A 26,244-nucleotide genomic window follows, 5' to 3' on the forward strand; every position below is an offset into this window, starting at 1 on the left:
CTCGAAAACGTTACACGGATACACAAAAAGCTTTATTACACGCAAATAAACCCATCCTCTCCAGCAGGAGCGAGCAGCCAGTGGCGGGGCGATCAGCGGCAGCCATATTTTATTCGTTTCGGAATGGGGCAGCCTGCAGCTATTCAGAAGAAAACTCAATTTTGTTCGGCATATTAATACATCTTTAACGTGTTTGCATCACTTTGATGCGGTAAGTTTTTGCAGTTTTGTGACATCGCATGAGAGGCAGGTAAAGTGAGGGCAGCCCGAAAACTTTTGAACAATAGTCGAGGGCTAATGGCAAAAAGGCGTCCAATCAGAAGTAACTATTTTTGTTTTTTTCGGTCAAATTATGCATAATCAGTGTGTACACGTCATATCAAATGGGGAGCAATCGCGGTTTTCGTGACGTCGCGTGACAGACAGGTGAAGTGGGGATGGTCCCAAAAAGTTTTGACCAGTCAGGGTGGGCTGATTGCAGAATTGGAATAGAAAAGTTTGGAATAATTTTACGTTATAGGGACCATAGTTCTGGCACATAAAACCCCCTACTTCAATTTTTTAACTCGCTGGTAGTAGTTTGTGTGACACGTACCAAAACTGCCATGAATGTGAATGCACGCACTAGCTAATGAGCTGCGAGTGTACCAGCTGGATGTTGTCAGCTTGAAATTGTGAGTCTTATTTTCATATGTGTCTGGTCTCAACAACATACAATTCATATGTTGCATGTCTTTGCAAAGGCTGCAAAAAGAAAACAAGTTGCCCATGCCCATAAATAGCACCATTCTAGTCCTTGAGCTCGATTACTCGAAGAGGCGGGCATTGCCTGCATGATAAATCAAAATGTATAATTGACTAATTAAAGAATACTATCTGAATTATTAACTTATTTCTTTACACGGGCTAGCACAGCAAAATACGAATTGTAAACAGTGATATTACAAGGCATATCCACTTGGAACAAATTCTGAGGATGACACTAGTTTATAGATATGTGCTATCAAATTTACGGTAAATATGCACTGTTGCTCCACTTGCCTTTTCTTAACAAAATGCTGTTTTATACATTGAAGCAAAAAAAATAACTGGAACGGCAATATTATGTATTTTGTCCCTCACGTTGAAAAAGAATATCTTGAAACTGGTGTCCTCCTCAGCATTCATTCCAAGTGAATATGCCTTGCTGGCTCACTGGCTACAATTCACAAATTATGATATGCAGTGTAAAGCAATTGTTAAAATCTTATTTATTAAAATTTGTTAATTCGTTGATTATGCATTTTGATTCCTCATGCAAGTGATGTCCACCTTTTCGAGTAATCTAACAAGGACTAGAGGCATGCTATCTGCCAGTTTATCTTTAAAAAATTTGGTTCATATATATATATATATATATATATATATATATATATATATATATATATATATATATATATATATATATATATATATATATATATATATATATATGCGCACGCATGCTGTGATCTTGTAGAAATACATTATATATGGCTACCTAGTAACCATTGAAAAATATCACAAACACTAGTAATGGGATAGGTGCTTCTGCTGGTATGTGCATTCATTGCAGAAATTCAGTTCATTGCCATGGCACTTTCTTGCACTCCTATTCTGGCCTTGTGGTTGTTTTCAATACAGTTTTCTTATTTCATGTGCTTTATTTTGATTTCAGAAAAAGATAAGAGGTTTCAACTTTGCCAAACTCTATGTTGTGGTCAAGGATTATGAGTCTGCCAGACAGTAAGTATATATTGCACTCTCAAGGGACCATTTTGCTGTACCTAGCAAATTACTTTACCATTGTATAAAACTATGAGCAAATTCTTAATGTTTTCCATGTAAGGTTGCACATTAGTCTGATGCCTACGCACATGCTGTAGCCTGGTAACTGCAGGAAGTCGCTAAAGGCTGCCGTGTACACAAGTATTTTGTGTATTTTGTGCTTGTGCTTGCTATATATATATATTCATACCTCAAATACCCCATTTGGGGTTTTACATGAGGGGTGGGCATATTTAGATCATATATTCAATGAATGCCTTGAACGATGAATGACTGGAGTGGTGCACCGCTTCAGCGGGTAGATGATTCCAGTCTTTCGCTGTTTGAACGAAGGAAAAGTTAAGATTAGCGGTGGTGCGAGCTGGGGGGGGATAAACAGCCTTTGAATGGCTATGACGGGATGAAGTGCAATGTCCAGGCGTGATGTCGGTCTGGTGAAGCAGCAAGTGATAAAATTTGTAAAAGAGGCACAGTCTTGCTGGTTTGCGGCGGTGCTCGAGGGTTGGAAGGCTCAGAGATGACTTAAGTTTAGTAACGCTAGTGTGGCAAGAGTAGTCAGAATGAATGAACCTTGCTGCACGATTCTGTATGGATTCCAGTGCTGTTCCGACGTTAGATTGGTGTGGGCCCCACATTGAGCATACATATTCCAGCTTGGATCGAACGATTGTTAAATATGCGAGTATGTTTACTGAGGGGGGAACAAGTCGTAGATTACGGCGCAGGTAGCATAGTACACGATTGGCATTATTGCTAATGCTGCAAATGTGTGAGGACCAATCGAGGTTATTGGACAAGTTAGTACCTAAGTACTTATAAGAAGTCACAGCACATAATTCCGAACCAAAGATAACGTAATTAGCTGAAATAAATGATTGGCGACGATGGAAAGTAAGTAGCGACGTTTTTTTGACGTTCAGGGGGGACATTAGCCAATTATTACACCAAGGTTCAATGACGTTAAGGTAAGACTGGAGAGCACGAGAATCAGCATCGTTGGTAATCGGACGATAGATTACACAATCATCAGCAAATAAACAAATTTGGAATAACAACCTATCGGTAAGTCGTTAATGTATATTAAGAAGAGTAGTGGCCCCAGGACTGTGCCTATATATATATTATTGTGCTATATTTTGTGCTTGTTTCTCTGCACAGCATAGACACAATGTGTGCGTGCGTGTGTGTGCGTGTGTGTGTGTGTGTGTGTGTGTGTGTGTGTGTGTGTGTGTGTGTGTGTGTGTGTGTGTGTGTGTGTGTGTGTGTGTGTGTGTGTTTTAGTGTCCTAGTTTCTTAGGTACTCATGCTTTTTACTTCACTTAAAATGTTTCAAGGTTCATTTTTCTCTTTGATCTGTGAGAGAAAAACTCATTATTAATTTCCGACAGCTCACATGATCCATGCTGTGTGAATTTTGTAAGTACCTTGCTGCCTTCTTGACTGTATGTGGGAATAATCCAGCTGCACACAAGCTGATGGGACAGATTCAAGAGGCCACTGAAAAGCAATATGGAGCCATTAAGTCTTGCAAGTGGTAAGAACAGGCTCATAGGACCAGATTTTGTAATTCTCTTGCAATGTCATCTGCTAGTGAACAACCTGTGTTGTTCACTAGCAGTTCACCTGTCTTTGTGTGAAAGGAAGTTAAATGTTCGTGCATGATCTTATATTTATACCTTTTGCCGCTAATGCAATTTTTGCAGTAGCTGCAGGAGTTGGCAGGTGATTTAAATGTTCTAAGCATGGATTCTGTGCTCTGGGCACAGAATCCATGCACTGTGGCATAGCGTTTCACATAAATTGTTTTCCATTGCATGATCTGAGGAAGTCTATCTTAGACCACCCCCTTCCATGTGGTCACTCAAGCTTGTCACTTCAAATGTGGCACCATTACAGTGCAGATGTGTGCTGTGTCTGTCATGTGCATGCATCTCAGAAGAACTCCTAGTGGAATGAAAGGCTTCCTATTCTGTTACTGTACTACAATGAGTTTGCCTTATGTCATGTAATAAATATTGAATACAGTTTCAGGAAACATTGCTTTTATTCTGGTTTTGTTATCCCAAAGCTGCTGGATTGTAATTTCGTGCACCATTTAAAGCCTTCATCATGGGAATACAACCTAGAGTCCAGTGGTTCTCAGATTATGAAGATATTTCTAGGCATTTCCAACCCTTACCATGCTACTCCCGGGAAAACTCATCTCCCCATCCTAGTGCACACCCTGCTACTCACAAGTACTTGTGTTTTAAGTGCACTCCCTTCCTCCCTGAAGCAACTTGTGCAAAAAGAATATTGTGTATTTGTTGTCGCACTAAGGGAGGGGTAATCTAAATGTACAAAATTTTTAACAGCAGGTGAAGCACATATCTTACTGCTTTTTCACTTTGGCAAGACAGCCATGACAAGCCAGCTAGCATAACAGAGCTATCCACACAATGGCAGTCTATATAATTTAGGAACTGTTGATGAATTCTGGCTCAGACATAAGTGATAAAGAATCAGCTTCCAATTAGCGTGAAATGGGTGGTAAGTTAACATGGGGAAAAGAAATAATTAACTGGCAGAGGTTGAGGAGCAGTCAGGAAAAAGAGCCTGGCAGTTAAATTGTTAAAGTCATATCACAGTGGTGGATGGACCATTATGTGGCCTGTGTGTCTCAAAATTACACACAAATCATGCCCTTTCAAAAATTGTTGAGAAGCTTGCTGTTGCAGCAGTGATAGCAGTGCATATCTCTGAATTAAAGGAGTTTAGAATGGTGAGACCAAGTGAAACTTTGTCTGTATATTTTCGTAATTTTAATTAAATAAGCTAATTTCATGATCGTATTCATTTATGATATCTGTCTTGTCATATAACTCCACTGCTTTCTGTCCTCAAATGCTTCTGCATAGTTCATTTCCTCTATCATTGCACAACATTATCAAAGTGAAATCAGGAGTGGAATGTCAGCACTAGAAAATATATACCCTTGTCAGAGTGTATCAGTATAGCAGTTTCAGGGTACATATTGTTCTCAGGCCTCATGTGCTGTGTTCCGCTGTGATATGCCAGCGAAATTTTTTTCCCCCTTGTGCTAACAGAGAATATTTTTTGTTTTACCTTCGGCAGTTCCTTGACCCTGGATGAAAGCCAGAAAGATGTTGTGAAGAAGTAAGAAACAATTTGAGTGCATTGGACTTCTAATTTAATCAGGAGTTTCATTTTGGACAAGGCTAATCTTTCAAATGGTTATCACACTTTCTTTCTTCTTATTTTTTTTTCAGTTTGTGAAATGTATTTGCTTACTTACCTGTTGACCGACAAGCGATTAAAGTTTGAGAAAATAGATACAAAATGAGAGCTCCTTTTTTTTCCTGTTTCTTAAAATGTTAACTGATAATAATGGTAACTTGGGGTTATGATAAGCTGTGGTATTGTTATGCCATTTTGCTTTTTGAAATACTTTAACACTTTTTCTTATTTTCAGTGTTGGCTGGAACATGTGGAAAACAGTTTTCCTGGTCATAAGGTTATGTTTAAGCTCAAGGTTGGTGGATATTCACTTATACTATAGCATATTTCTTAAGTTGTTGATGAAACAATCCCATTGACATTTTATTTATAACTTGATATCATTCATTCATTCATTCATTCATTTAGTTTTACATGTAGGATCCGAAAGAAGCTAGGAGGAGTGCTGATATAATTAAATGACTGGGAGACAAATGGCTGTTTGTTATAAGCCACATGCACATAAACTGTACACTACCTAAAAACTTAGCTTGCCATGCTTGTTCTACCTGATATTTATTGCGGAATGTATGAAAAGCAGGCTTGGTATTTTAGCATAAATTTTCTAGACAATGTGGAATGCAGAGTGCTTATGCATAGATCAAACGTGAGATATTGTTGTATCAGGCAATTATTTTGTCTTCGTGGTTTTTGGTGTGTTATGCGCATAAGAAATATACATAATGTTATTGAGTATATTCAGATGTTTCATGTGGATCAATGCTTACAGAAAGCTGATAAGCACAAATTGCATTCATTGGCCAACATTAACTTTGGGTAAATTGGTCATAAATGAATAGTACACGCTATTCAAAGAGTCTTGGCAAAGATGCAGGGCTCATAATAGTCAAACTTTTTTTTACATAACAGCCATGAAATAGCAGTAAGCAGATAACACAGGCACTTGGCAGTTAGCGGGTATGACACGAGTCCCAGCATATGGCCTCAGGTTGTCAGTACGCAACGGCTGCTACTGGATCTCGGAGATCATGACCAAGTACTGCACTGTTGTGTTCTGGGATCAGTGTCATTACTGGCAAGTGGTGCTCCGGGCCGTCCAGAGGGCTCACGAAAGGGCGGAGGCTCACGGGCTTCCCGTCCCAACGTGGGTGCGGCCCGCGACCCCTGCCGCCCACTAAACCAAGAGTGGGTGGGGAGGGGTTCCTCAGGACACATTAAAGTTATTTCCTCCTCCTGGCAAGTGGTAATGGCAAGATTTCATTTTTTTTAAGTTTCTATATCTAAAGTTTACACATTTTCTTCAGCTCTGCATGAAACATCCACTCGTATTTCAAATAAAATGTTTGCTCAGAGGCTGCTCTATGCTACCAGAAACTAGACTTACATGGTATAAAATTTTGTTGTAGTTCGCATCTAAGGCTGTTTATGTGTAATTGTAGAATAGTCACCATCCATTCACTTTTCGTATTTTCAGACATAAGTTGTGAAATGACTGCCTCTATAGTGTATATATTTCGAATCTGCAAAAAAGTTTGCTATCCGGATAAGCAATTCAATGAAGTGTAATTTTCATAATGCTTTTCTGTATTTTTTGCTGGCCCTTAAAGGGTTAATGTGCCTTTTATGGCGCAATATATAAATGATGCCTAGGTTAAAGTTTTGCTATTTAATTGTTTTCTGTAAAATTGCCATTTGAACATTTTACTTGCCATACAAAAAGAGTAGGGTATATATTGGACAGCTAGAAATGCGGTGATGACTTGCTGCAGTATTATTAGCTACAGTGGAACTATGTGTTAGTGTACACAGAGTAGCTTCAGCTGACTCTGGACAAGTTGTCCACAGTTAGTGCAGAATAATGATGTTATGGTTAGATGTTAACACATTTTCAGCTATTATTATCGATAAAGGCAAAGTTCCATTTGATATTTATGTATAACAGTTAGCAGAAGTTCATCAAGGAAACAACTGGTGATTATGCAGGAAAACATGGCGAGGGCGCAAGGTGTGCCTGACGTGAAGGACATGGAGGACCTGATCACATCAGAGATTGTGAGAACTCATCAGTTTTTTTTTTGTATTCCAGGGTGCCTACTTTTTGGCAAAACGGGGAATTCTCAGGGATTTTTAATAGTCTGGAAATACTAAGGGAAAACTCAGGAAATTTGTGCTTCTATCAAGGAAAATTAGCTGTAATTTTATTGAAATGGGAACGAAAGTCGTGCTAATGCTGGCTCGAGTAAAAGAGAGGAATCGTAACAAATCGTCTGTGACGCTGTGTTGGAGGAGTTGCCAGTGTACGACCGATTTTTCAGACGCCCGATTTTTCGGACATGCTCGATAATTCAGACGGCTTTGCGGCACCACCCCATAGAGTAAATCTGTAAGAAAATCTGAAATTGCGGACTCAAAGACCCTTCACCGTCTGATTTTCTGGACTTACTGGCATGACGCCAGGCTCGAAGCGGCATTAATCAAAGCCAACACCGCCTTTTTGATTACCTTGCCACCTCAAACCGGCGCTCACGCAGGCAGATCCACTGGCAGTCGTAGCCACTATTGCGGCTACGCGAGGCCTAGCTACTTTGCCGTTCGATGCCATGTTTTTCATTGAAAGAATTTTCCACTGTCAGCAATGGCACCGACTCTGCCTCTGTAATCCTCACGATTGGCTTCGAAGCTCGAAAAGCACAATGCGCTGCATAATACCAGTTTTTGAAAGTCAGCTTCTACTCAATACAGCCACGATAAGCGGTGAAGCATAGGCAAAGTATTGCAGTGAAGTTTAACAAGCGTAAGAAGGGTCAGTTGTCACGGGACGCAGTATGTATTTCTTAATTATACCTGCTTACACCCGCCATCTCCTGCCACTGTAAGAGCACCAATATGCCTAGTAAGTGTACTGGCAGGCCTTTGGAGCTTTTGCGGATGTGCCTGTGGCGATTTGAGGCCATAAGGGCACCAAAACACTTGCATTCATCTTTCATGGATGCTTTCGCAGCCTCTAGGGAGTCCGAAAAATCGAACGTTGACTGTACAACTGACCAAGAGGATGCTTCGAATGGTCCGTGAGGCAAATGCCCGGTGGAAGGAGGACGAGAGCAGAAAGCACCGACTCATTGACAAATGAATGGGAAAGGATCGGATGTCGCGCTGCTTCTTTGAAGGAGCTTGAGCTCAAAATACAAAGTGTTGGCTGATGCCAGATGCAGGTGTCCCTCAGCGAAACCAAGCTAAACTCTTTGAAGCAGTGAAATGCAACACTGAGGCGTTGTTCTTCTTTTTATTTGTATTTGAAAACGTTCGACTCAGTTTGCAAGGGGTTTTACCATTTTTTAGAAGATATTTTGTTCACTGTCCATTTTACTAACACCTCTCTTCTGTTTTCTTTTTGAATAAAACAGACACTATGCCTTACTATTGAAACTGGAATAAGTAGTTTTTTATATTTTGTAACATGCTTACTAGAGAGTGACACCACCGGGTGACATGGTGTAAGCCCGTCTGGACATAAAACAAGGCTCTGTGTCACACAGGGACTTTCGCAAAAGCGCTCAGGGAAAATCTGGAAAACTTGGGGAATTAGGAAATGTCAATTTGGTAGACACCCTGTATTTTTTGTGTTGATATTAATTGAATGGATTTTGATTAGTGGTAGTACATTTGTACTGAACTTCACATGAACTTGAAAGAAGCTTGAAAGGATGCTGACAGTTCTGTAGAATTTCATTCAATCAGTAGGGCACATTCTTATGGACATAGATACCACAGCTAGGTGCTTTGCATGAAACTTGTAATTTATCAGTCAGTTTCAAAATTTGTACATTGGTTCTTGTCACACAGACACCACTTTGCATGTTTTAAACTGTTGATCTGACGGCAGGTATTGAGTAATTTTGCACAGTGGTGTAATCTTTTGGTCTTCCACATGACATATGAATTGCGTTCAGCAGAGTAGTATGCATGTTCTTCACAGTATCATTCTAGTGGTGAGAAGCTTATTTCTGTAAAGGAACCAACAACTTTGGTAGAAGCCATCAGGGATAGTTAGAACTTGAGACTGACCCCAACCAAATAACTGAATTTTATTAGCCCGACGTTTCGGAGCCCATTCGGCTCCTTCTTCAGGGGGTTGTTCTTCGGGGGGTGGCGGTGTGCCGCTTTTAAAGCATCTTTTTTGAAGAAGGGAGGAGGGGAACACGGGAGGGGGGGGGGACACTTCACAGACGGAAAGGTGGGGGGGAACAAAAGGAAAGGGAAACTTCCCAACCAGACAGGCAATTCTGTCGAAATGTTTAGCATCAGGGATAGTTGTACGCATTAAGTATTAGGTTCTTGGTGTTACATCGTGAGCTCATTGTTGATATGGAGGGAAGCAACCACCTGAAATGACGAGGGAATCATGATGACATGCCAAGCCTCTGTGCTGGCATTTCTGCTAGCCTTTAGCTAACAGTGCGTCACTTCGCATTGCTTACTGCTGGCATGGAGCAACCCGATGCTACGTTACATGGATCAAAGCTAAGTGTTGCCAAGTGACACAGCACCAGCGGACGTAGATTGAAATGCTGATTCCGAGATCTGACATGACTGGCCCTCCGCATTTCAGCTTGTTGCATTTCTCTACATTGACACCGGTTTGTGCAACGCCAGCCACTGCCTTTAGAAATACTGCATGTATGCTCGCTGTCGACATGCTCGCTCCTACCAATGTGAGTGCTCCTCTGTTCATAGAACGTTTCTGCTGCCTATTCTCGTTCACTCCTTCCCACAGCTAGAAACGCAGTTAATCCAAAGAAAAGTAAGTAGGCAAAGAAAGCCATAACTTTAATATTCTGTGGTAGCAGCCCTTGCAGCATCCTTAGAGCAGAGGTGAAGCTAGCACTTGTCCCAACTTCACTTCCGACAGAGTGCTGTGCTAGCAGAGTCTGTGCACCACACAATTCCTCTTGTTTTACTAGTTCTTATACTAAAATAATAATAAGTAAAAGCATTTTGTTTCAGGGGAAAAGGTTACCTTTGGTGCAATACTGATGCCATGATTTTTAAAATTTGCATAGATGTTCGAGTGTCATTAGAAAACCTGCGACACAAACATATCGACAAAGTCCATACAATGAAATCTGCTAAGTTTAGTCTGCAGCAAGTGAGGAACTGAAGCAGGCTGCAGGTAGCCAGGGCAGCACATGTTTGTGTAGATATATATAAATCTGGGACATATGACAACTGTGCTGCAAGCGTGGTTAGAAGTCCATATAATTCCTATTGTAATAAAATAACAGGAAAGTCGAGAAACTAATGAAATTCATCAAACCAGTGACATGCTTCTAGGAGAGAATCAGAGTGACCTGCTCATGTATGCATGTTTGTACGTGAGCATGTGGCTAAGCAAATGAAATAATTCAAGTATATGTGCGCTCAGAAAAAAGAAATCATTAGTAAAATTCTAGATACCCCATTTTACCTCTTACCTAGAACACCTTGTAGCTACTATCAGGAGTGTTATTGATGTGTTTCAAGATCTTATCGATAGGTAAAGGGCTTCCATCTGTGATGTCAACATGAATTAAAATGGTGGGGTGCTGCTTTAATTTTGCAGCTCTTCTCGGATTCCATTTGCATGTGTGATTTGCAGGTGACAAGTCCACTGGATGTGTCATTGAGAGTCAAGCTTCTGCGGCTGCTACTGCACATTGGGCGTGTACGGGATGCCTACAACAACGCCTTCCAAATAGAGGAAGAACCACAATTCATTGCCAAGGCTGCATACTCAATTCAGTGGCAATCCTGCATGACCGATGTCATGAAGGTATGATGTGCACATTAAAAGAGGAAATTAGGAACCCTCTGTATATCCAGAACACAACATAAGGAAGGGTCAGGACAATTATTGAAAAAGTGACTGCAAGGAACATTTGCATAATTCTTGTCGTATGTACTTGACAGGTCAGATATTTTATACACTGTTTCTACTGGTCTATTTTATTTGCACCTTTATTGATTGCAGTGCTTGTTTTTCTCAAGGCTGAATATTTATTAGCTAATACAGATTCCATGACTAATTTAAATTAGCTGTCATGCCCTGGTATTCTTGATTGGCTGATGTGTAAAAACTGGAGGGTACAGCCCTGTTAGTTATCTGCATCTGAAAACATCGGGTGTTGGCATGATGTGTCCTGCTACCTTAAATGCTGAAGTGGTTGACAGCCTCGTATCCGCAGCTGTCTGTTACCAATGCGTATAAAATGAAACCATAGTCATTGGGCAAAAGCACTATATTCAGGAGAGCACATTTGATGATGGAAAATGAACTTGTAACCGAGCTTGTATCAAAGAAATGCATAATTGTTACATTGTAGTGACAATGAAGAACCAAACACTGCCAAAACTGTGAGCTCTAATATGAATACGGTACAAGAGAGCAGCAGGCAGCGTGTCTCAACCAGAGCAGCTCAACCAATCTCGAGCTCGCGCCTCCCGGGCGAGTGGCAATGTGGCTGAGGTGCCGGGCATTCCTCTTCACTACAATTGCCTCCCACAAGAAAAGGAGCCATCCTGGCGACTCATGGTGAATATAGAATCATGGAGTCGTAATACGGCTTCAGGCATTGTACGTAGACGGTTTCACGACCACAGCAGCGTTGGTCCGTAGGTGGCGTGACAGGCTCAACAATATAGTTCGCAGGCGATGTCTGCACTACAACACAGTAGGGTCCTTGATATTTGGAGGCAAGCTTGGATGAGAGTCCAGCAGGAACGGAGGGAACCCAAAGCCACACAAGGGAGTCCAGAAGAATGTGACAATGCGGGTGATCATCGTCAAGTCTGGATTTTTGTTTCCATTGGTCGACAGCTGTAAAGGAGCGGACGATCTGACGGCATTCCTCTGCGTGGCGGGCAGCTTCAGAGAGGGGCGTACATTCGGATGAGTCGGGTCTGTACGGAAAAATGGTGTCGAGGGTAGTCGAAGGTTCACGGCCATACAAGAGGAAGAATGGGGAGAAGTTTGTGGTCGCCTATGGTGCAGTGTTGTAGGCGAACGTGATGAATGGAAAAATGAGGTCCCAATCAGTGTGATCCTAGGCGACGTATTTGGAGAGCATGTCGCCAAGGGTGCGGTTAAATCTTTTCGTCAGACCATTAGTTTGAGGATGGTAGGCCGTGGTGGTGCGATCAATGATGCGACAATCCGCAAGGAGCGCGTTTACGACTTCGAGGAGTACACGTACTCCATCACTTAAAAGTTTGCGAGGTGCACCGTGGCAGAGAATAGTTTTTCAAGAGGAAGGATGCTATATCGCGAGAGGTGGCAGCAGGCAGAGCGGCTGTTTCTGCGTATTGCGTCAAATGGTCGATGGCGACGACTATCCAGCGGTTCCCGGAAGCCGTGCTCGGAAGGGGTCCATAAAGGTCAATGCCAATGCGATCGAAGGGCCTTGCAGGACACGGGGTTGGTTGGAGTGGACCAGAGACATGCTGAGCAGGAACCTTGCGGCGTTGGCACTGAGGGCACGACCGAATGTACTTGGACACAAAGGTGTACATGCCACGCCAATAAAACCTGGAGCGAAGCCGGGTGTACGTCTCGAAGACACCCGCATGTGCACGCTGCGGGTCAGTGTGGAAGGCAGAATATATTTCACCGCGAAGATGTCGACGTATGACGAGCAACCACTCGCGGACATCAGAGACATAATTCCGGCAATAGAGAAGTCCATCGCGAATTTCGAAGTGAGATACTTGATGGCAAAAAGCTTGAAGGTGAAGGAACAGTCGACGGGTTTGAAAGGAAGCGGATAAGAGCATTAATCCAGGCATCCTTGCGTTGCTCTGAAGCCATGTCGCAGCCTGCTGGGAACGAAAGTACTTGGTCAACGGCAGAGAGGCAGGCATCGCTTTCGGTTGACACAGGCGAGCGGGAAAGCGTGTCGGCATCGGTGTGGTGGTGGCAGACCTGTCGACAATGCGCACGTTGAAATCTTGCCACCGGAAAGCCCAGCGAGCTAATCCACCTGAGGGGTCCTTCAACGTGCACAGCCAACAAAGTGCATGGTGGTCTGTAATCGCGTCGAAGGGGTGGCCATAGAAGTAGGGTGGAAATTTACGAAGTGGCCAGATTATGGCCAAACATTCCTTCTCCATAACGGAATAATTCTTCTCGTCTTTGCTGAGGGTGCGGCTTGCGTATGCAATGACGTACTCATCGAATCCAGATTTGCGCTGCGCGAGCACAGCACCGACTCTAACACCACTGGCGTCGGTGTGTACTTCGGTCGGAGCTGTCGGGTCGAAGTGACGCAGTAACTGCGGCGAGGTCAGTAGACGACGCAACTCTTGGAAGGCATCGTCACAAGCGGACGACCAGGCATAGTCATTCAAGTCGCTCCGTAGAAGCTGATTCAAGGGAGCGGTGATGGACGCAAAATTCCCAATGAAGCGGCGAAAGTAAGAACACAGGCCAAGGAAGCTGCGAAGTTCCCTTATGGCGGAAGGTTTGGGAAAATCAGCAACTGCACGGAGCTTGGCGGTGTCAGGAAGAATACCATGTTTAGATACTACATGGCAAAGGATGGTGAGCTGACTTGCGCCAAAGTGGCATTTCTTCAGGTTGAGCTGAAGGCCGGCGGCAGTTAGGCACTGCAACACTTCCTCCAGCCTACAGAGATGGGTGAGAAAATAGGGCGAGAAAATAACCACATTATCTAAGTAGTACAGGCACGTTTTCCACTTGACTGCACAAAAGATTGTCCGTCATACGCTCAAATGTTGTGGGGGCGTTCCAAAGCCCGAAAGGCAGGACACAAAATTCATATAGGCCATCTGGTGTTACAAAGGCCATTTTAGGTTGATCTTCGGGTGCCATGGGGACTTGCCAATAGCCGCTGCGTAAGTCGATAGAAGAGAAGAACTCCGCGCCTTGGAGACAGTCAAGGGCGTCGTCAATTCTCGGAAGGGGGTAAACATCTTTACGAGTTATTTTGTTAAGATGACGGTAATCGACAGGGATCGTCCCATTTGTTGGTGTTCCTGGTGCGTTCATACGATTCCAGCCAATTTTCAACGTCTTTCTCATCGGTGCCGCTGACGATATCAGGATCCTGCTGACGCTGGGCACCGGCACATACGATGATGTCAGGCTGGGGTCGTCAGGCATGACGGATGGCAGAGTTTTGGTGCCTAATTCCAGGTTGGGGAAAACCGTAGCACCTCCACCAGAATCTAACATGAATACGGTACAAGAGAGCAGCAGGCAGCGTGTCTCAACCAGAGAAGCTCAGCCAATCTCGAGGCCGCGCCTCCCGGGCGACTGGCGATGTGGCTGCGGCGCTGGGCATTCCTCTTCACTTCAGAGCTAAGAATCTCTCTATTAGGCGTACCTGTGCCAGATAAACTAGCAATGCTGAAATCACAATTGTAGCCGTGAGCACAGTTGTCGGATGCCAAATATACTCTGACAGGTCAAGTGCATCAATGATTTGTACATATATTTTTTTTTTTCACATTTTTTTGTACATGCTTTAGTCTCCATTCCAGAGTAATCAATGGTGTTCGTGTAGACATTCGAGAATGTTCTCTATTTATGGTACACGTAGTCTGATCAGACCTGCCTCCTTTGCTATAGAATTGGCGACAAACAAGAAACTTTGGGTACTGTAGGCTTGTCTTGCTTGGAGCAATAACTGGATAACAGTGATGATTGGGTGATTGACTACCGGGAAAAAAATAAAAACATGTGTCAGTATTACGAAATGATCGTAGTTCCCCTTAAAATTTCTGTGAAACTTCTACATTTAGAACCTTGTTTAATGAAGCATAGATATTTTGTGAAGGACTATAACAAACCTTTTTTAGTTATTATGAAGCTTTATTGCTAAGGACTTGGACTTCCATATAACCAAAATAAGGACAAGTTGAATATGCCATGTTATCTTAAAAGGACACTAAAGGCAAATACTGAGTCGACGTGGACTGTTTAAATACCATCCCAGAAACCTCACAACACATGTTTTGTGCTAAGAAAAGACTTAGTTTACGAGAAAATTGCATCTGAAGGGTTGAGTGTCTTTTTTGATACTCAAATCTCCTGCTACCCAACCGGGGGAGTGGTGACATTGCATGCACCATCACCGTCATCACCGCCCTTTGCTGCCGGTGCTGAGTAAAATGGCGCCCCACAAGTGGCGGTACCGAGTCGAGACAGAACGGTGGATTCGCCGCTGCAGCTGCTATTTGGTCAAGTGGCGTGGATCGTTCAGGCATCCTGCAACATCAAATGGAATTTGATTTCTCTGCTACTTGCAGTTTGTGCGAGTTTCACGAGCTAGCAAAACCAGCGTAGCACTACGCGATCAAGAAAGTGCTGAAGCGTGAAAACGTGGGCAGCACAGAGTCGAGCGCAAACGAAACCGTTTGACCGCTTGCGTCATTGTCAACGGCAATTTCATTGTGTTCTTTTTTCTAAAAATGAAATGAAATTCGACAAGTAGCATTTTATTTCATCTTGCAGTGCAACACAAGGATGTTTTTTGCAACGAGTAGTTGAGCGATAGTGACAGAATTTAATTAAGGAGGGCTTTCGTCATCGGGCAAGTGCTTGGATGTCGCCGATGGCGGAACAGCCCCCGTAATTGGTATGTGTGCCGCCTGCGTCTCCTTCGCCGATCGCTCCACTACCGTGCTATTCACAGTCATCGCTCATTGTCCCCACGACATCATCCTCGGCCTCGACTTCCTCTCCGCACATTCTGCTCTCATCGATTGCTCCGCCAGTACTCTCCGCCTCGACCTGCCTGTTCTGGATCCCACTGAAGAACACCTTCCTCGCCTCAGTTCCGTCGACTTCGTTCGCTTGCCACCTTCGGCACTGACTTACGTTGACTTCGTGTCATCCCCGCCAGTGCCCGACGGTCACTACATCGCGGCTCCTATGCAAGACGTCCTCCTTACACACGGGATCACACTACCTCATACTATTTTATCTATTACGGCGAATTGCGTCTGCCTGCCAGTGGTCAATTTTGCCTTGACGACACAAGTGCTGCCACGCGGGATGTCTCTGGCCCACCTTTGCTCATTCGAGGATCACTCTGTAGCATCGATTTCAATAGACGACAATTCAACCGATCCTCCTCTACCATCGCAGTCGGCGACTTGTACCATCGCCAACTTCCAGAAAATGATTGCACCCGACATGCCGTCCGAGCACGCTCGTGCGCTCTACCGCGTTCTCATTTCCTACCAAGATATTTTTGACTTTAACGATCGTCCTTTGGCCCAAACAACAGCTGTTAAACATCGCATTAATACCGGAGATGCCCCTCCTATTCATCGCCGCCCGTATCGAGTATCACCGGCTGAGCGTCAAGTGATTCACACCGAAGTTCGCAAAATGCTTGCCAAGAACATTATTGAACTGTCATGTAGTCCATGGGCGTCACCGGTTGTGCTGGTAAAAAAGAAGGATGGCTCATGGCGCTTTTGCGTGGATTATCGGCACCTTAACAGGGTTACCAAAAAGGACGTGTATCCCCTACCTCGGATTGATGACGCCCTTGACTGCCTCCACGGTGCTCGCTATTTCTCCTCTATTGACCTTCGCTCCGGCTATTGGCAGATTGCCGTGGACGATCTCGACCGTGAGAAGACTGCCTTTGTAACACCCGACGGTCTTTATCAATTCAAGGTGATGCCGTTCGGCCTATGTAACGCTCCTGCCACTTTTGAACGCATGATGGACTCCCTTCTTCACGGTTTCAAATGGTCCACGTGCCTGTGCTACTTAGACGACGTTATAGTATTCTCCCCAACATTCGCTACGCACCTCGAGCGCCTCTCAGCAGTCCTGGACGTCTTTCGCCAAGCCGGTCTGCAACTCAACGCATCGAAGTGCCAATTCGGCCGTCGCCAGATTACCGTCCTTGGACATCTCGTTGACGCGAACGGAGTGCAACCGGACCCAGGCAAGATCCATGCTGTTACGCACTTCCCTGTTCCGAAGTGTGTCAAGGATGTGCGCAGCTTCATCGGCCTTTGCTCGTACTTCCGCCGTTTCGTCCAAAATTTCGCGGCCATAGCACGACCACTAACCGACCTTTTGAAAAAAGACGCCCCTTTCCAGTGGGGCGATAACGAGGCCTCTGCATTCTCGCTTCTCATCGATCTTCTCACAACGCCCCCCGTTCTGGCCCACTTCGATCCTTCTGCGCCTACCGAAGTCCGTACTGATGCCAGCGGTCACGGAATTGGCGCAGTACTGGCACAACGCCAGCGTGGCCACGGCCGTGTTATCGCTTACGCCAGCAGGCTCTTCTCGCCCGCGGAGCGCAACTATTCCATCACTGAGCGTGAGTGTCTGGCCCTAGTTTGGGCGGTTGCGAAGTTCCGCCCATACTTATATGGCCGACCCTTTTCCGTTATCACAGACCATCACGCGCTTTGTTGGTTATGCTCATTGAAAGACCCTTCAGGAAGACTTGGTCGCTGGGCCTTACGCCTCCAAGAATATTCGTTCTCTGTCACCTACAAATCTGGCCGACTACACAAGGACGCTGACTGCCTGTCTCGCTACCCAGTAGACGGGCCTGACGACGCCGACAGTAGTACCGCCGATGGCATTTTCTCTGTGTCTGCCTTCGCTAACATCGCCGATGAGCAGTACCGAGACCTATCGCTGCGAGTACTCATCGAGCGTCTGCGCTCTGCACCTACCGACGCATCCGTTCGCCGATATGTCCTCCAGGGCGGCATTCTGTACCGAAGGAGCTTCCTCCCTGACGGCCCTGATCTTCTTCTTGTCGTGCCACAACATCTACGACAGACTGTGCTCTTTCAGATGCATGACGCACCCACTGCAGGACATCTTGACGTAACCCGCACGTACGACCGCGTCCGCCGCCGCTTCTATTGGCCTGGTCTTGCTCGCTCCGTCCGACGCTATGTTGCTGCCTGTGATCCCTGCCAGCGTCGGAAAACGCCTCAGGTGCTACCTTCCGGTCATCTCCAGCCGATCGCCGTCCCTGTGGAACCGTTTTTTCGTGTTGGATTAGACCTCCTCAGTCCCTTTCCCACGTCATCCTCTGAGAACAAATGGGTAGCCGTCGCAACTGATTACGCCACCCGATACGCTATCACGCGGGCTCTACCTACCAGTTGCGCCACTGACGTCGCGGACTTTCTCTTGCGTGACATTATCTTAGTGCATGGCGCCCCGCGACAGCTGCTGACTGACCGCGGTCGTAACTTCCTCTCGAAAGTTATCGCCGACATTGTGCGTTCCTGCTCTATTCAACACAAGCTGACTACCTCATACCATCCTCAAACCAATGGCCTGACAGAGCGCTTAAACCGTACCCTTACCGACATGCTGTCCAAGTAAGTTTCGAAGGACCACCACGACTGGGACGTTGCCCTTCCTTACGTCACCTTTGCTTACAATTCTTCCCGGCACGACACCGCCGGATTTTCTCCATTTTATCTACTCTACGGTTGCGAACCAACCTTGCCCCTTGACACGGTACTTCCTCCTGCTGCGACCTCAACAACCGAGTATGCGCGCGACGCCATCGCCCTCGCCGATCATGCACGCCAGCTTGCCCGTGCTCGACTGACGAACTCGCAAACCACGCAGCAGCGTCAGTACAACGCCCGCCACCGTGACGTACAGTTTTCGCCTGGTGCACTCGTGCTCCTGTGGTCGCCCTGTCGTCACGTTGGACTTTCCGAAAAGCTCCTTTCGCGATACACAGGGCCCTACCGCGTGCTTCGCCAGGTGACGCCTGTGACTTATGAAATTGCTCTTGTGAGCTCAACCTCGTCATCTACTCTGGCGTCCAGTGATGTCGTGCACGTCAGTAGGCTCAAGAGCTTCTGCACTGCTTCCAAGTCCAGCCTTTAGTCGCTCCGGGACGGCGCTTTTGCCGCCGGGGGTAATGCTACGGGGTCGTATTCCCACTGACGAAGAGCCGCGCAGGAAGAAGACGAAGACGACGATTGGAAGCTAGCGCGGGCTGTTGCCTCTTGGTCAACTGCGGCATATTGCCTTGTAAATATACTTGTAAATAGCTTTTCGTCGGTGTCTTCCTACGTAACAATATTGATACCTTGGAGATTCTCAAGCTCTAATCTATCACTTTAGCTTGACTTAGTATTTGCCTTTAGTGTCCCTTTAAGTTATAGCATTATATAGGGCAAAATTATAATATCGCGCTCGGTATGAGCTACAATGCAAAAGCTTGTGGCATAGCTGTCATACATTGTAGCTCGTACTGAGCACGATAGCACATCCATTTTCATTTGTGTGACATATTGTCGATATCTGGTGGCATTATTGCAGGCATTTCCTGCTTTGTAAGACAGCTTATTTGTACACATAATAGATGACACGGAATCAATAGGTAGCACGTGTGGAAAGAAAACATACATAGATTGAGGGAAACTTAATTTTTCATCCTTTATTGCGCTGAAGAAACTTGTAGCACTTTCACAGTAGTGAAATGATACTGTACGTCATTCCATCTTTTTTCCTTGTGTGTGTTTAAAGTTTATGAATTTCTTCATTGTCTCAAGATGGTATCTGACCTAGGGAGCTGCACTTTACAGACGGCAGCGCATTAATGATCATTCCCTTGCTAAATTAAAATTTATTCCAGGGACCTTTTGCGACCTTGTATGAGCTCTCTTATAGAGGCCTGCATTTGTTAGGCTCCTTGAACTTCACATACTGTTGCGTTTTTCTCTATGTATTCTCTTGCTTTCCACTGGATAAAATCTTAATGCCTCATCTTTACAGTGGTGTCAGCTTTTTAAAATCCTTGTCCCTCATTGCTAAAGCCCTCTGAGTAGGCTGAACATGCAGAATTCTGAAATGGGGCTCACATTTTAATGTAGCGGTTGTGCCCTGATCAGCCAACCTGACTGATGGAATGTTCTGGTTTTCCTCTTCAAAAGCTTTTGTTCTATACAATTCAGTGAAAACTTTTGGCTCTCTCTGTACAGGCATACCACCAGGATCGAGCTGGCCCAGTAGACGAGCTTTTCTTGACGAAGTACTTGCTGACATTAGACCAGCTAACCATTTTGATGCTGCACAACCCCAACAGTTCAACACTGTTTGCTGTGTCTGGTTCAAAAGACATAGAGCCATACAAGCAGGGGGAACAATCTTTGCTGGATGATGCAGTCAGTGTCATTAAATCGTGAGTGGCCCATTCAGACACATGCATGTTTCTAATATTGGAAGTGATGCAAACTGGATGAAAACACTGGAAGAAGTACAGACACTGACGTGTTCTTACTGCCTTTTATTCATCCTGTTTGTACTCTTTAAAATATCAATGTTAACTTGCCAAACTGTCTGCTTTTTGTTTGCTTATGTTGCTTTACAAGTCATTTCTCTGCTTCATGGCTTAAGTAGTCTGTATAAGTACCTTTTCCTTGTACAGTATAACTGATTGGTACTGTTTTTATGTCATTTGCATTCACATTGTTTTTCTGAGCCCTATCTAATTTATGCATACACCAGCTTGTAGGTGCCATTACATCTGCTTGGCAGGTACAATTGAATTTTGAGGTACGGTGAGCACCTCCACAACAAACGCCTCTACAATGAAATTACCTGTATAGACCTTTTCATTGGGTGAGGAGAAAACTGCAGGGCTAGCCTTTCCACCTCTCTGGCTTGTGTGAGTTGTCGCAGTGCCGCTTGAATGTGTTGTCATCATGTGCTGCAGAACGATCTGGAGATGTTTTAGCTCATTCTTCATGAAACTTACATGATGTCAGTTTATACGGCGTTGTCGGAAGAGCCACTATGCAGCCTTTCGGTGCAGTGGTAACTTCAGTATGCGAAAACTTTTCTTGGCTGCACAAACATACAGCATGAATCATCAGATGCAGTGTGTGTGCTTGTTGTAAGCTATCTCAGCTGTATTCATTGGTTTTTATTCATTGGATAACAGCAGCGTCCCTGAATTGCCAGCGTTAATTAGAAATATCTTCCCACTATCTCATTGCTTGGCATAAAAACTGAAACATAAGAGTGCTCCTGTATGTGCACCCTAATGCAACCTCGAAACATATAAACGCCATTCACTGCAAAATATTTGCCTCAGCCACCGACATCGTTCTCACGCATTTCAGGTCTAGTAGACATGAGTGCTCACATGGAGCACTTCCCCAAGCCAGCATGCTGACAGCCCATAGATGGCATCACTGCCTATGCAATATGGCAGCACCCATGAAAGAAGGTCTACAGCAAGGAGTGAATTGTGTACCGATTCTATTGTGGACAGTGAAGTCTGTGACCTTTACAACAAAGTAACCTGTATAACGAACGATTCGGAGGCACAAAGCACTTTGCATTCATTCGAATTTTGTCATATACAGTCAAGCTTCCTCATAAGAAAAAAGGATACTATAATGAAATAATATATAATAAAGTAAATCAAATTTCCCTTGTTATCCTCATAGAGTTTCATATTGCTGTACATGTCATAATGTATATACCGAAGTGATTCTGGGTCCCTCTTCAACTTCAATATAACAAGGTTTTACTGTACATTGAATGTAGTTTTTGAATGGCTTAAGTTGTGAGATATTAGTGCAAACTAGCTAGCGCAACTAGTGCAAACTAAGCTAGCCTCACTTGACCCGAGCTCTGTCGAGTGAGGCTACCTTAGCAGGACTCTTTGAGGAACTATCAAACATTGTATGGGATATCATCGGCCTTAGTGAGATTAGAACTGGAGAGGCTTATACAGTTCTGCTTAATGGCCATGCCCTCTGATATGGAGGTCTCCCAGATAAGCAATACAGGGTAGGATTCCTAAGCCATAAGGACATTGTGTGCAACATTCATGAATTCTACAGCATTAGTGAGAGGGTAGCAGTAGTCGCAATCAAACTGAATGAGAGGTATATATTAAAGGTTGTACAAGCCTACGTACGTTCCAACCCACTCGCGGCTTGGCACTCTTTGGCCAAACCTGGCCCTTGAGCCAAAAAACTCCACACATCATCATCATTCACTCACCATGATGCTGAAGTAGATCAGTTTTATGAAGATGTTGAATTAGCAATGAGAAAAGTGCAAATTCAGTATACTGTAGTAATGAGTGACCTCAATGCAAAAGTGGGGGAAAATCAGGCTGGTAAACAAGCGATTGACAACTCCGGCGTCGATCCTAGGAGTGCTATAGAGGAGGGATGCTGGTAGAATTTGCAGAAAGAAATAAGCTGTGAATAATGAACACCTTTTTCAGCAAACGTAGCAACAGAAAGTGGACCTGGAAAAGCCCTAATGGTGAAACAAGAAATTAAATTGATTTCATACTTTATGCCGATCTCAGCATAGTACAGGATGTAGAAGTGTTACGTAGGGCAAAGTGCAGTGATCATAGGTTAGTGAGGGTTGGGATTTACCTCAGTTGGAAGAGAGAGAGTGAAATTGGTCAAGAAGAAACAGGCCAACCTAAATGCAGTAAGGGTAGAAACATACAAATTCAGGCTGGTACTTGCAAACAAATATGCAGCCTTAGAACAGAGAGATGAAGATGACGTAGAGGTAATGATTGAAACTGTAACTAGGCTAGCTTCAGAGGCAGCAATTGAAGTAAGAGGCAAGGCACAAAGGCTACCAGTAGGCAAGCTCTCCTAAGTTACAAAGGACCTATTAAAGAAATGATAAAGAATGAAAGTTTGCAACTCAAAAGATAGGATAGAATTTGCGGAACTTTTCAAACTGATCAACAGGGCGAAGATACTCGAAACTATAACATGAGAAAGACTGAAGAAGCCATAAAAAATGGATGCAGCCTGAAATCAGTGAGAAGGAAACTTGGCATAGGACAAACCAAGATGTATCCACTGAAAGATAAGCAGAATAATATCAGCAATCTCGAAGGCATAGTAGAAGTCGCGGAAGAGTTCTATGCTGACTTGTACAGTACCCACAGGAGCCACGATACCTCCATTCGAAGCAGTAATGAACAGGATGCAGAAACTCCTCCTATAACTAGCGATGAGGTCAAAAGAGCCTTGCAACACATCAAATGAGGAAGAGCGGCAGGAGAGGATGGAATAACAGTCGATTTAATCAAAGATGGAGGAGACATACTGCTTGGAAAACTGGTGGCTCTTTACACGAAGTGTCTGTCGTCTGCAAGGGTCCCAGAAAACTGGAAGAGTGCAAACATGCTAATCCACAAAAAGGGAGACGTGAAAGATTTTAAAAATTATAGGCCCATTAGCTTACTCCAAGTATTATATAAAATATTTACCAAAATCATCTCCAATAGAATAAGGGCAACACTGGACTTTAGTCAAACAAGGGAACAGGCTGCCTTCAGGAAGGGATACTCAGCTACAATAGATCACATCCATGTCATTAATCAGGTAATCGATAAATCCGTAACCTATGATAAGCCTCTCTATATGGCTTTCATAAATTATGAAAAGGCATTTGATTCAGTAGAGACACCAGCAGTCGTAGAGGCATTACGCAATCAAGGAGTACAGACCACTTACGTAAATACCTTGGAAAATATCTACAGAGATTCCACAGCTACCTTAATTCTACACAAGTAGGAAGATACCTATAAAGAAAGCGGTCAGACAGGGAGACACAATCTCTCCAATACTATTCGGTGGGTGTTTGAAGGAGTATTCACGCTAAGCTGGAAAGGCTTAGGAGTAAGGATTGACAGCGAATATCTCGGCAACCTTTGGTTTGCAGATGACATTGTTCTGTTCAGCAACACTGGAGACGAGTTGCAACAAATGATTGAGGACCTTAACACAGAGAGTCTAAGAAGAGGGTTGAAGATGAATACGCAGAAGACAAAGATAATGAATAGACTGGCAAGGGAACAAGAGTTCAGGATCGCCACTTAGCCTCTAGAGTCTGTGAAGGAGTACGTTTACCTAGGTCAATTAATCACAGGGAACCCTGACCATGCTAAGGAAATTCACAGAATAGTAAAAATGGGCTGGATTGCATACGGCAGACATTGCCAGCTCTTGACTGGAAGCTTACCATTATCATTGAAAAGGAATGTGTAGTACAATCAGTGCATTTTACCAGTGCTGACATATGGGGTAGAAACTTGAGACTGACAAAGAAACTGAAGAACAAGTTAAGGTCTGCGCAAAGAGTGATGGAACGAAGATTGCTAGGCATAACGTTAAGAGACAGAATGAGAGCAGTTTGGATCAGAGAGCAGACGGGTATAGACAATATTCTAATTGACATCAAGAGGAAAAAATGGAGCTGGGCAGGTCATGTAATATAACCGTTGGACCATTAGGGTTAGAGAATGGGTACCAAGAGAAGGAAAACGCAATCGAGGACAACGAAAGACTAGGTGGAGCGATGAAATGAGGAAATTCGCTGGCGCTGGTTGGAATCGGTTGGCACAGGACGGGTATAATTGCAGATCGCAGGGAGAGGCCTTCATCCTGCTGTGGACGTAAAATAGAGTGATGATGATGATGAGTGCAAACTGAAGTATCCATGTGCATGTGCTGGGTTACTATGTATCATTGACATTTCAAAGTTTTTGTACCATTGAGGCCTGTGATAGCTTACTTTTCCAGGCATTAGTGTGGCTTTCTCAACATGCGATTGTAAGGAGACACTTAAGGGACACTAAAAAGAAATGCTAAATCAGTTTAGACTGTTAAAGTATTGTTTAGAACTCTGTTTCCATGAATTCTATGGTAGGAGCTATTAGAAAAGGAAATGAAAGCTGAACTTCTGTTTATTGAATTTCATATGTTAGCATGATGCCATGGATTTCTAACTTATTGTGTTTGGGCTGTTTTAACGCAGTAAAACTTTTTGAAGCTTTGTAAGCTATCTTTAGATCCTTTAGAATACAGTGTAGTCTACCTTCAAAGATAAAAAATTAGCTGCTTACTGGCAGACGCCATCAAAAATCATGATGCCATCATGAGGCAGTACTAAAACTACAAGCAGCTGTGTCACCCATGTTTTGTTTTTGCATGCTTTATGACTTGTCAAGCATTCTCCCGAAGTAAGAGTGGCCCGTTTTTGGTAGTATCGGAGGATAATTTACTAATTCTGCTCAACTTGCTTTTATTTTTAGTGTTTAGGCAGCAAAAGGCAGGGGTCGGGGTTTTTATTATTATTATTATTTTTTAACATTGTGAATGGGAATTGATACAACAAATTTTTATGTGCCAACAATTCAAGAGCGTGTGTGATTATCATGCATTTTGCTTCTATGAGGAAGCCAGCTAGTACAAAAAAAATGGAACTTGGCAGAGCCTTTCTGAGGGTTTTGATGTGCTAACTGCCCATGCATGACTATTAAAAAAACCAGCAGGGATGACTGCTTATGATTAAATGTGCTATTGAGAACACGCCAGACATGTGTTCCAGACCCACCATGCTCCAGTGCCTGATGCGCTTTACTGCCATGCACCTTCAATAGTTTGCACATTGTCGTTTTTGCGACTTTGGGAAGCTTACGTTCATGCTCTTCAAATTCAGCCTAGGCCAGCAGCTTCTTCTGGCAGAGCATTTTGGTTGGAAGTTTCTATGTGCCCATTAGGCGAGAATTGTTGTGGCATGAAATGCTGACACACGTTGAGCTCGTGGGGCCTGAGCGACCCAAGACACACATTTTCGCAGCGATGGGGAACTGAAACAAAATCAAGCTCGTTGGCAAAGCTGAAATACGATGCCTTGGTGCCACCAGAGTGAAACATGACACTCACTTTGCGCCGCGTGGCGGTGCTTTTGGGTTATCACCTATTAAAAGTGCTCGGTACACTTCCAACGCTGTACAGGCTTTGAAACACGTAGGTGAAGATGCTTATTGCAAGCGGTTGGTGGTGATATCTGTGAATGGTGACGCATGACTACACATGAGACTATATGCTAGTACCAGAAACCAAATACGTGGTGGCACATTTATGTGACACAGGTGAGGGAGTACTGCGGGGAAGCTGCCATTACAGGAGTCTTTACTGCTCTCAATCGCATGTGCCTCGCATCCCTTTTCGTTTACATGTGATCTAGTGGCCGCAGAATGTATGACGTGATTGCAATTTGATGATAATACTGAATGTTTGTGCAAAAAAGGTAGTCCTTTCCTGGAACACATGAAATGGTTAAAAAGAAGCTTAACTGTATTAAGTCATTTTTTTGCGTTTTCGAGAGTTGGTGCTGGAAAATCATAT

The 26,244-nt window shown here is 44.1% G+C and overlaps 1 protein-coding gene across 10 annotated transcripts in view; it reads left to right on the top strand.

Annotated features, from left to right (window-relative positions):
• LOC135901762 (platelet binding protein GspB-like) overlaps positions 1 to 26,244 on the top strand; it is a 115,868-nt gene that overhangs the window by 29,599 nt on the left and 60,025 nt on the right. For 4 of the 10 annotated variants that reach the window (XM_065431604.1, XM_065431603.2, XM_065431605.1 and 1 more), the window contains exons 2-7: positions 1,697 to 1,764; positions 4,921 to 4,962; positions 5,279 to 5,338; positions 7,027 to 7,095; positions 10,679 to 10,852; positions 20,038 to 20,237. In XM_065431604.1, coding sequence (XP_065287676.1) covers positions 5,324 to 5,338; positions 7,027 to 7,095; positions 10,679 to 10,852; positions 20,038 to 20,237 — 458 coding nt within the window. In that variant the 5' untranslated portion in view covers positions 1,697 to 1,764; positions 4,921 to 4,962; positions 5,279 to 5,323. Of the gene's footprint in view, positions 1 to 1,696; positions 1,765 to 3,194; positions 3,341 to 4,920; positions 4,963 to 5,278; positions 5,339 to 7,026; positions 7,096 to 10,678; positions 10,853 to 20,037; positions 20,238 to 26,244 lie in introns of all 10 variants that reach the window. The other 6 variants (XM_065431610.1, XM_065431608.2, XM_065431612.1 and 3 more) reach the window with 2 other exon arrangements.

This window comes from Dermacentor albipictus, chromosome 1, assembly GCF_038994185.2.
Source record: "Dermacentor albipictus isolate Rhodes 1998 colony chromosome 1, USDA_Dalb.pri_finalv2, whole genome shotgun sequence".
Taxonomy (NCBI): Eukaryota; Metazoa; Arthropoda; class Arachnida; order Ixodida; family Ixodidae; genus Dermacentor; species Dermacentor albipictus.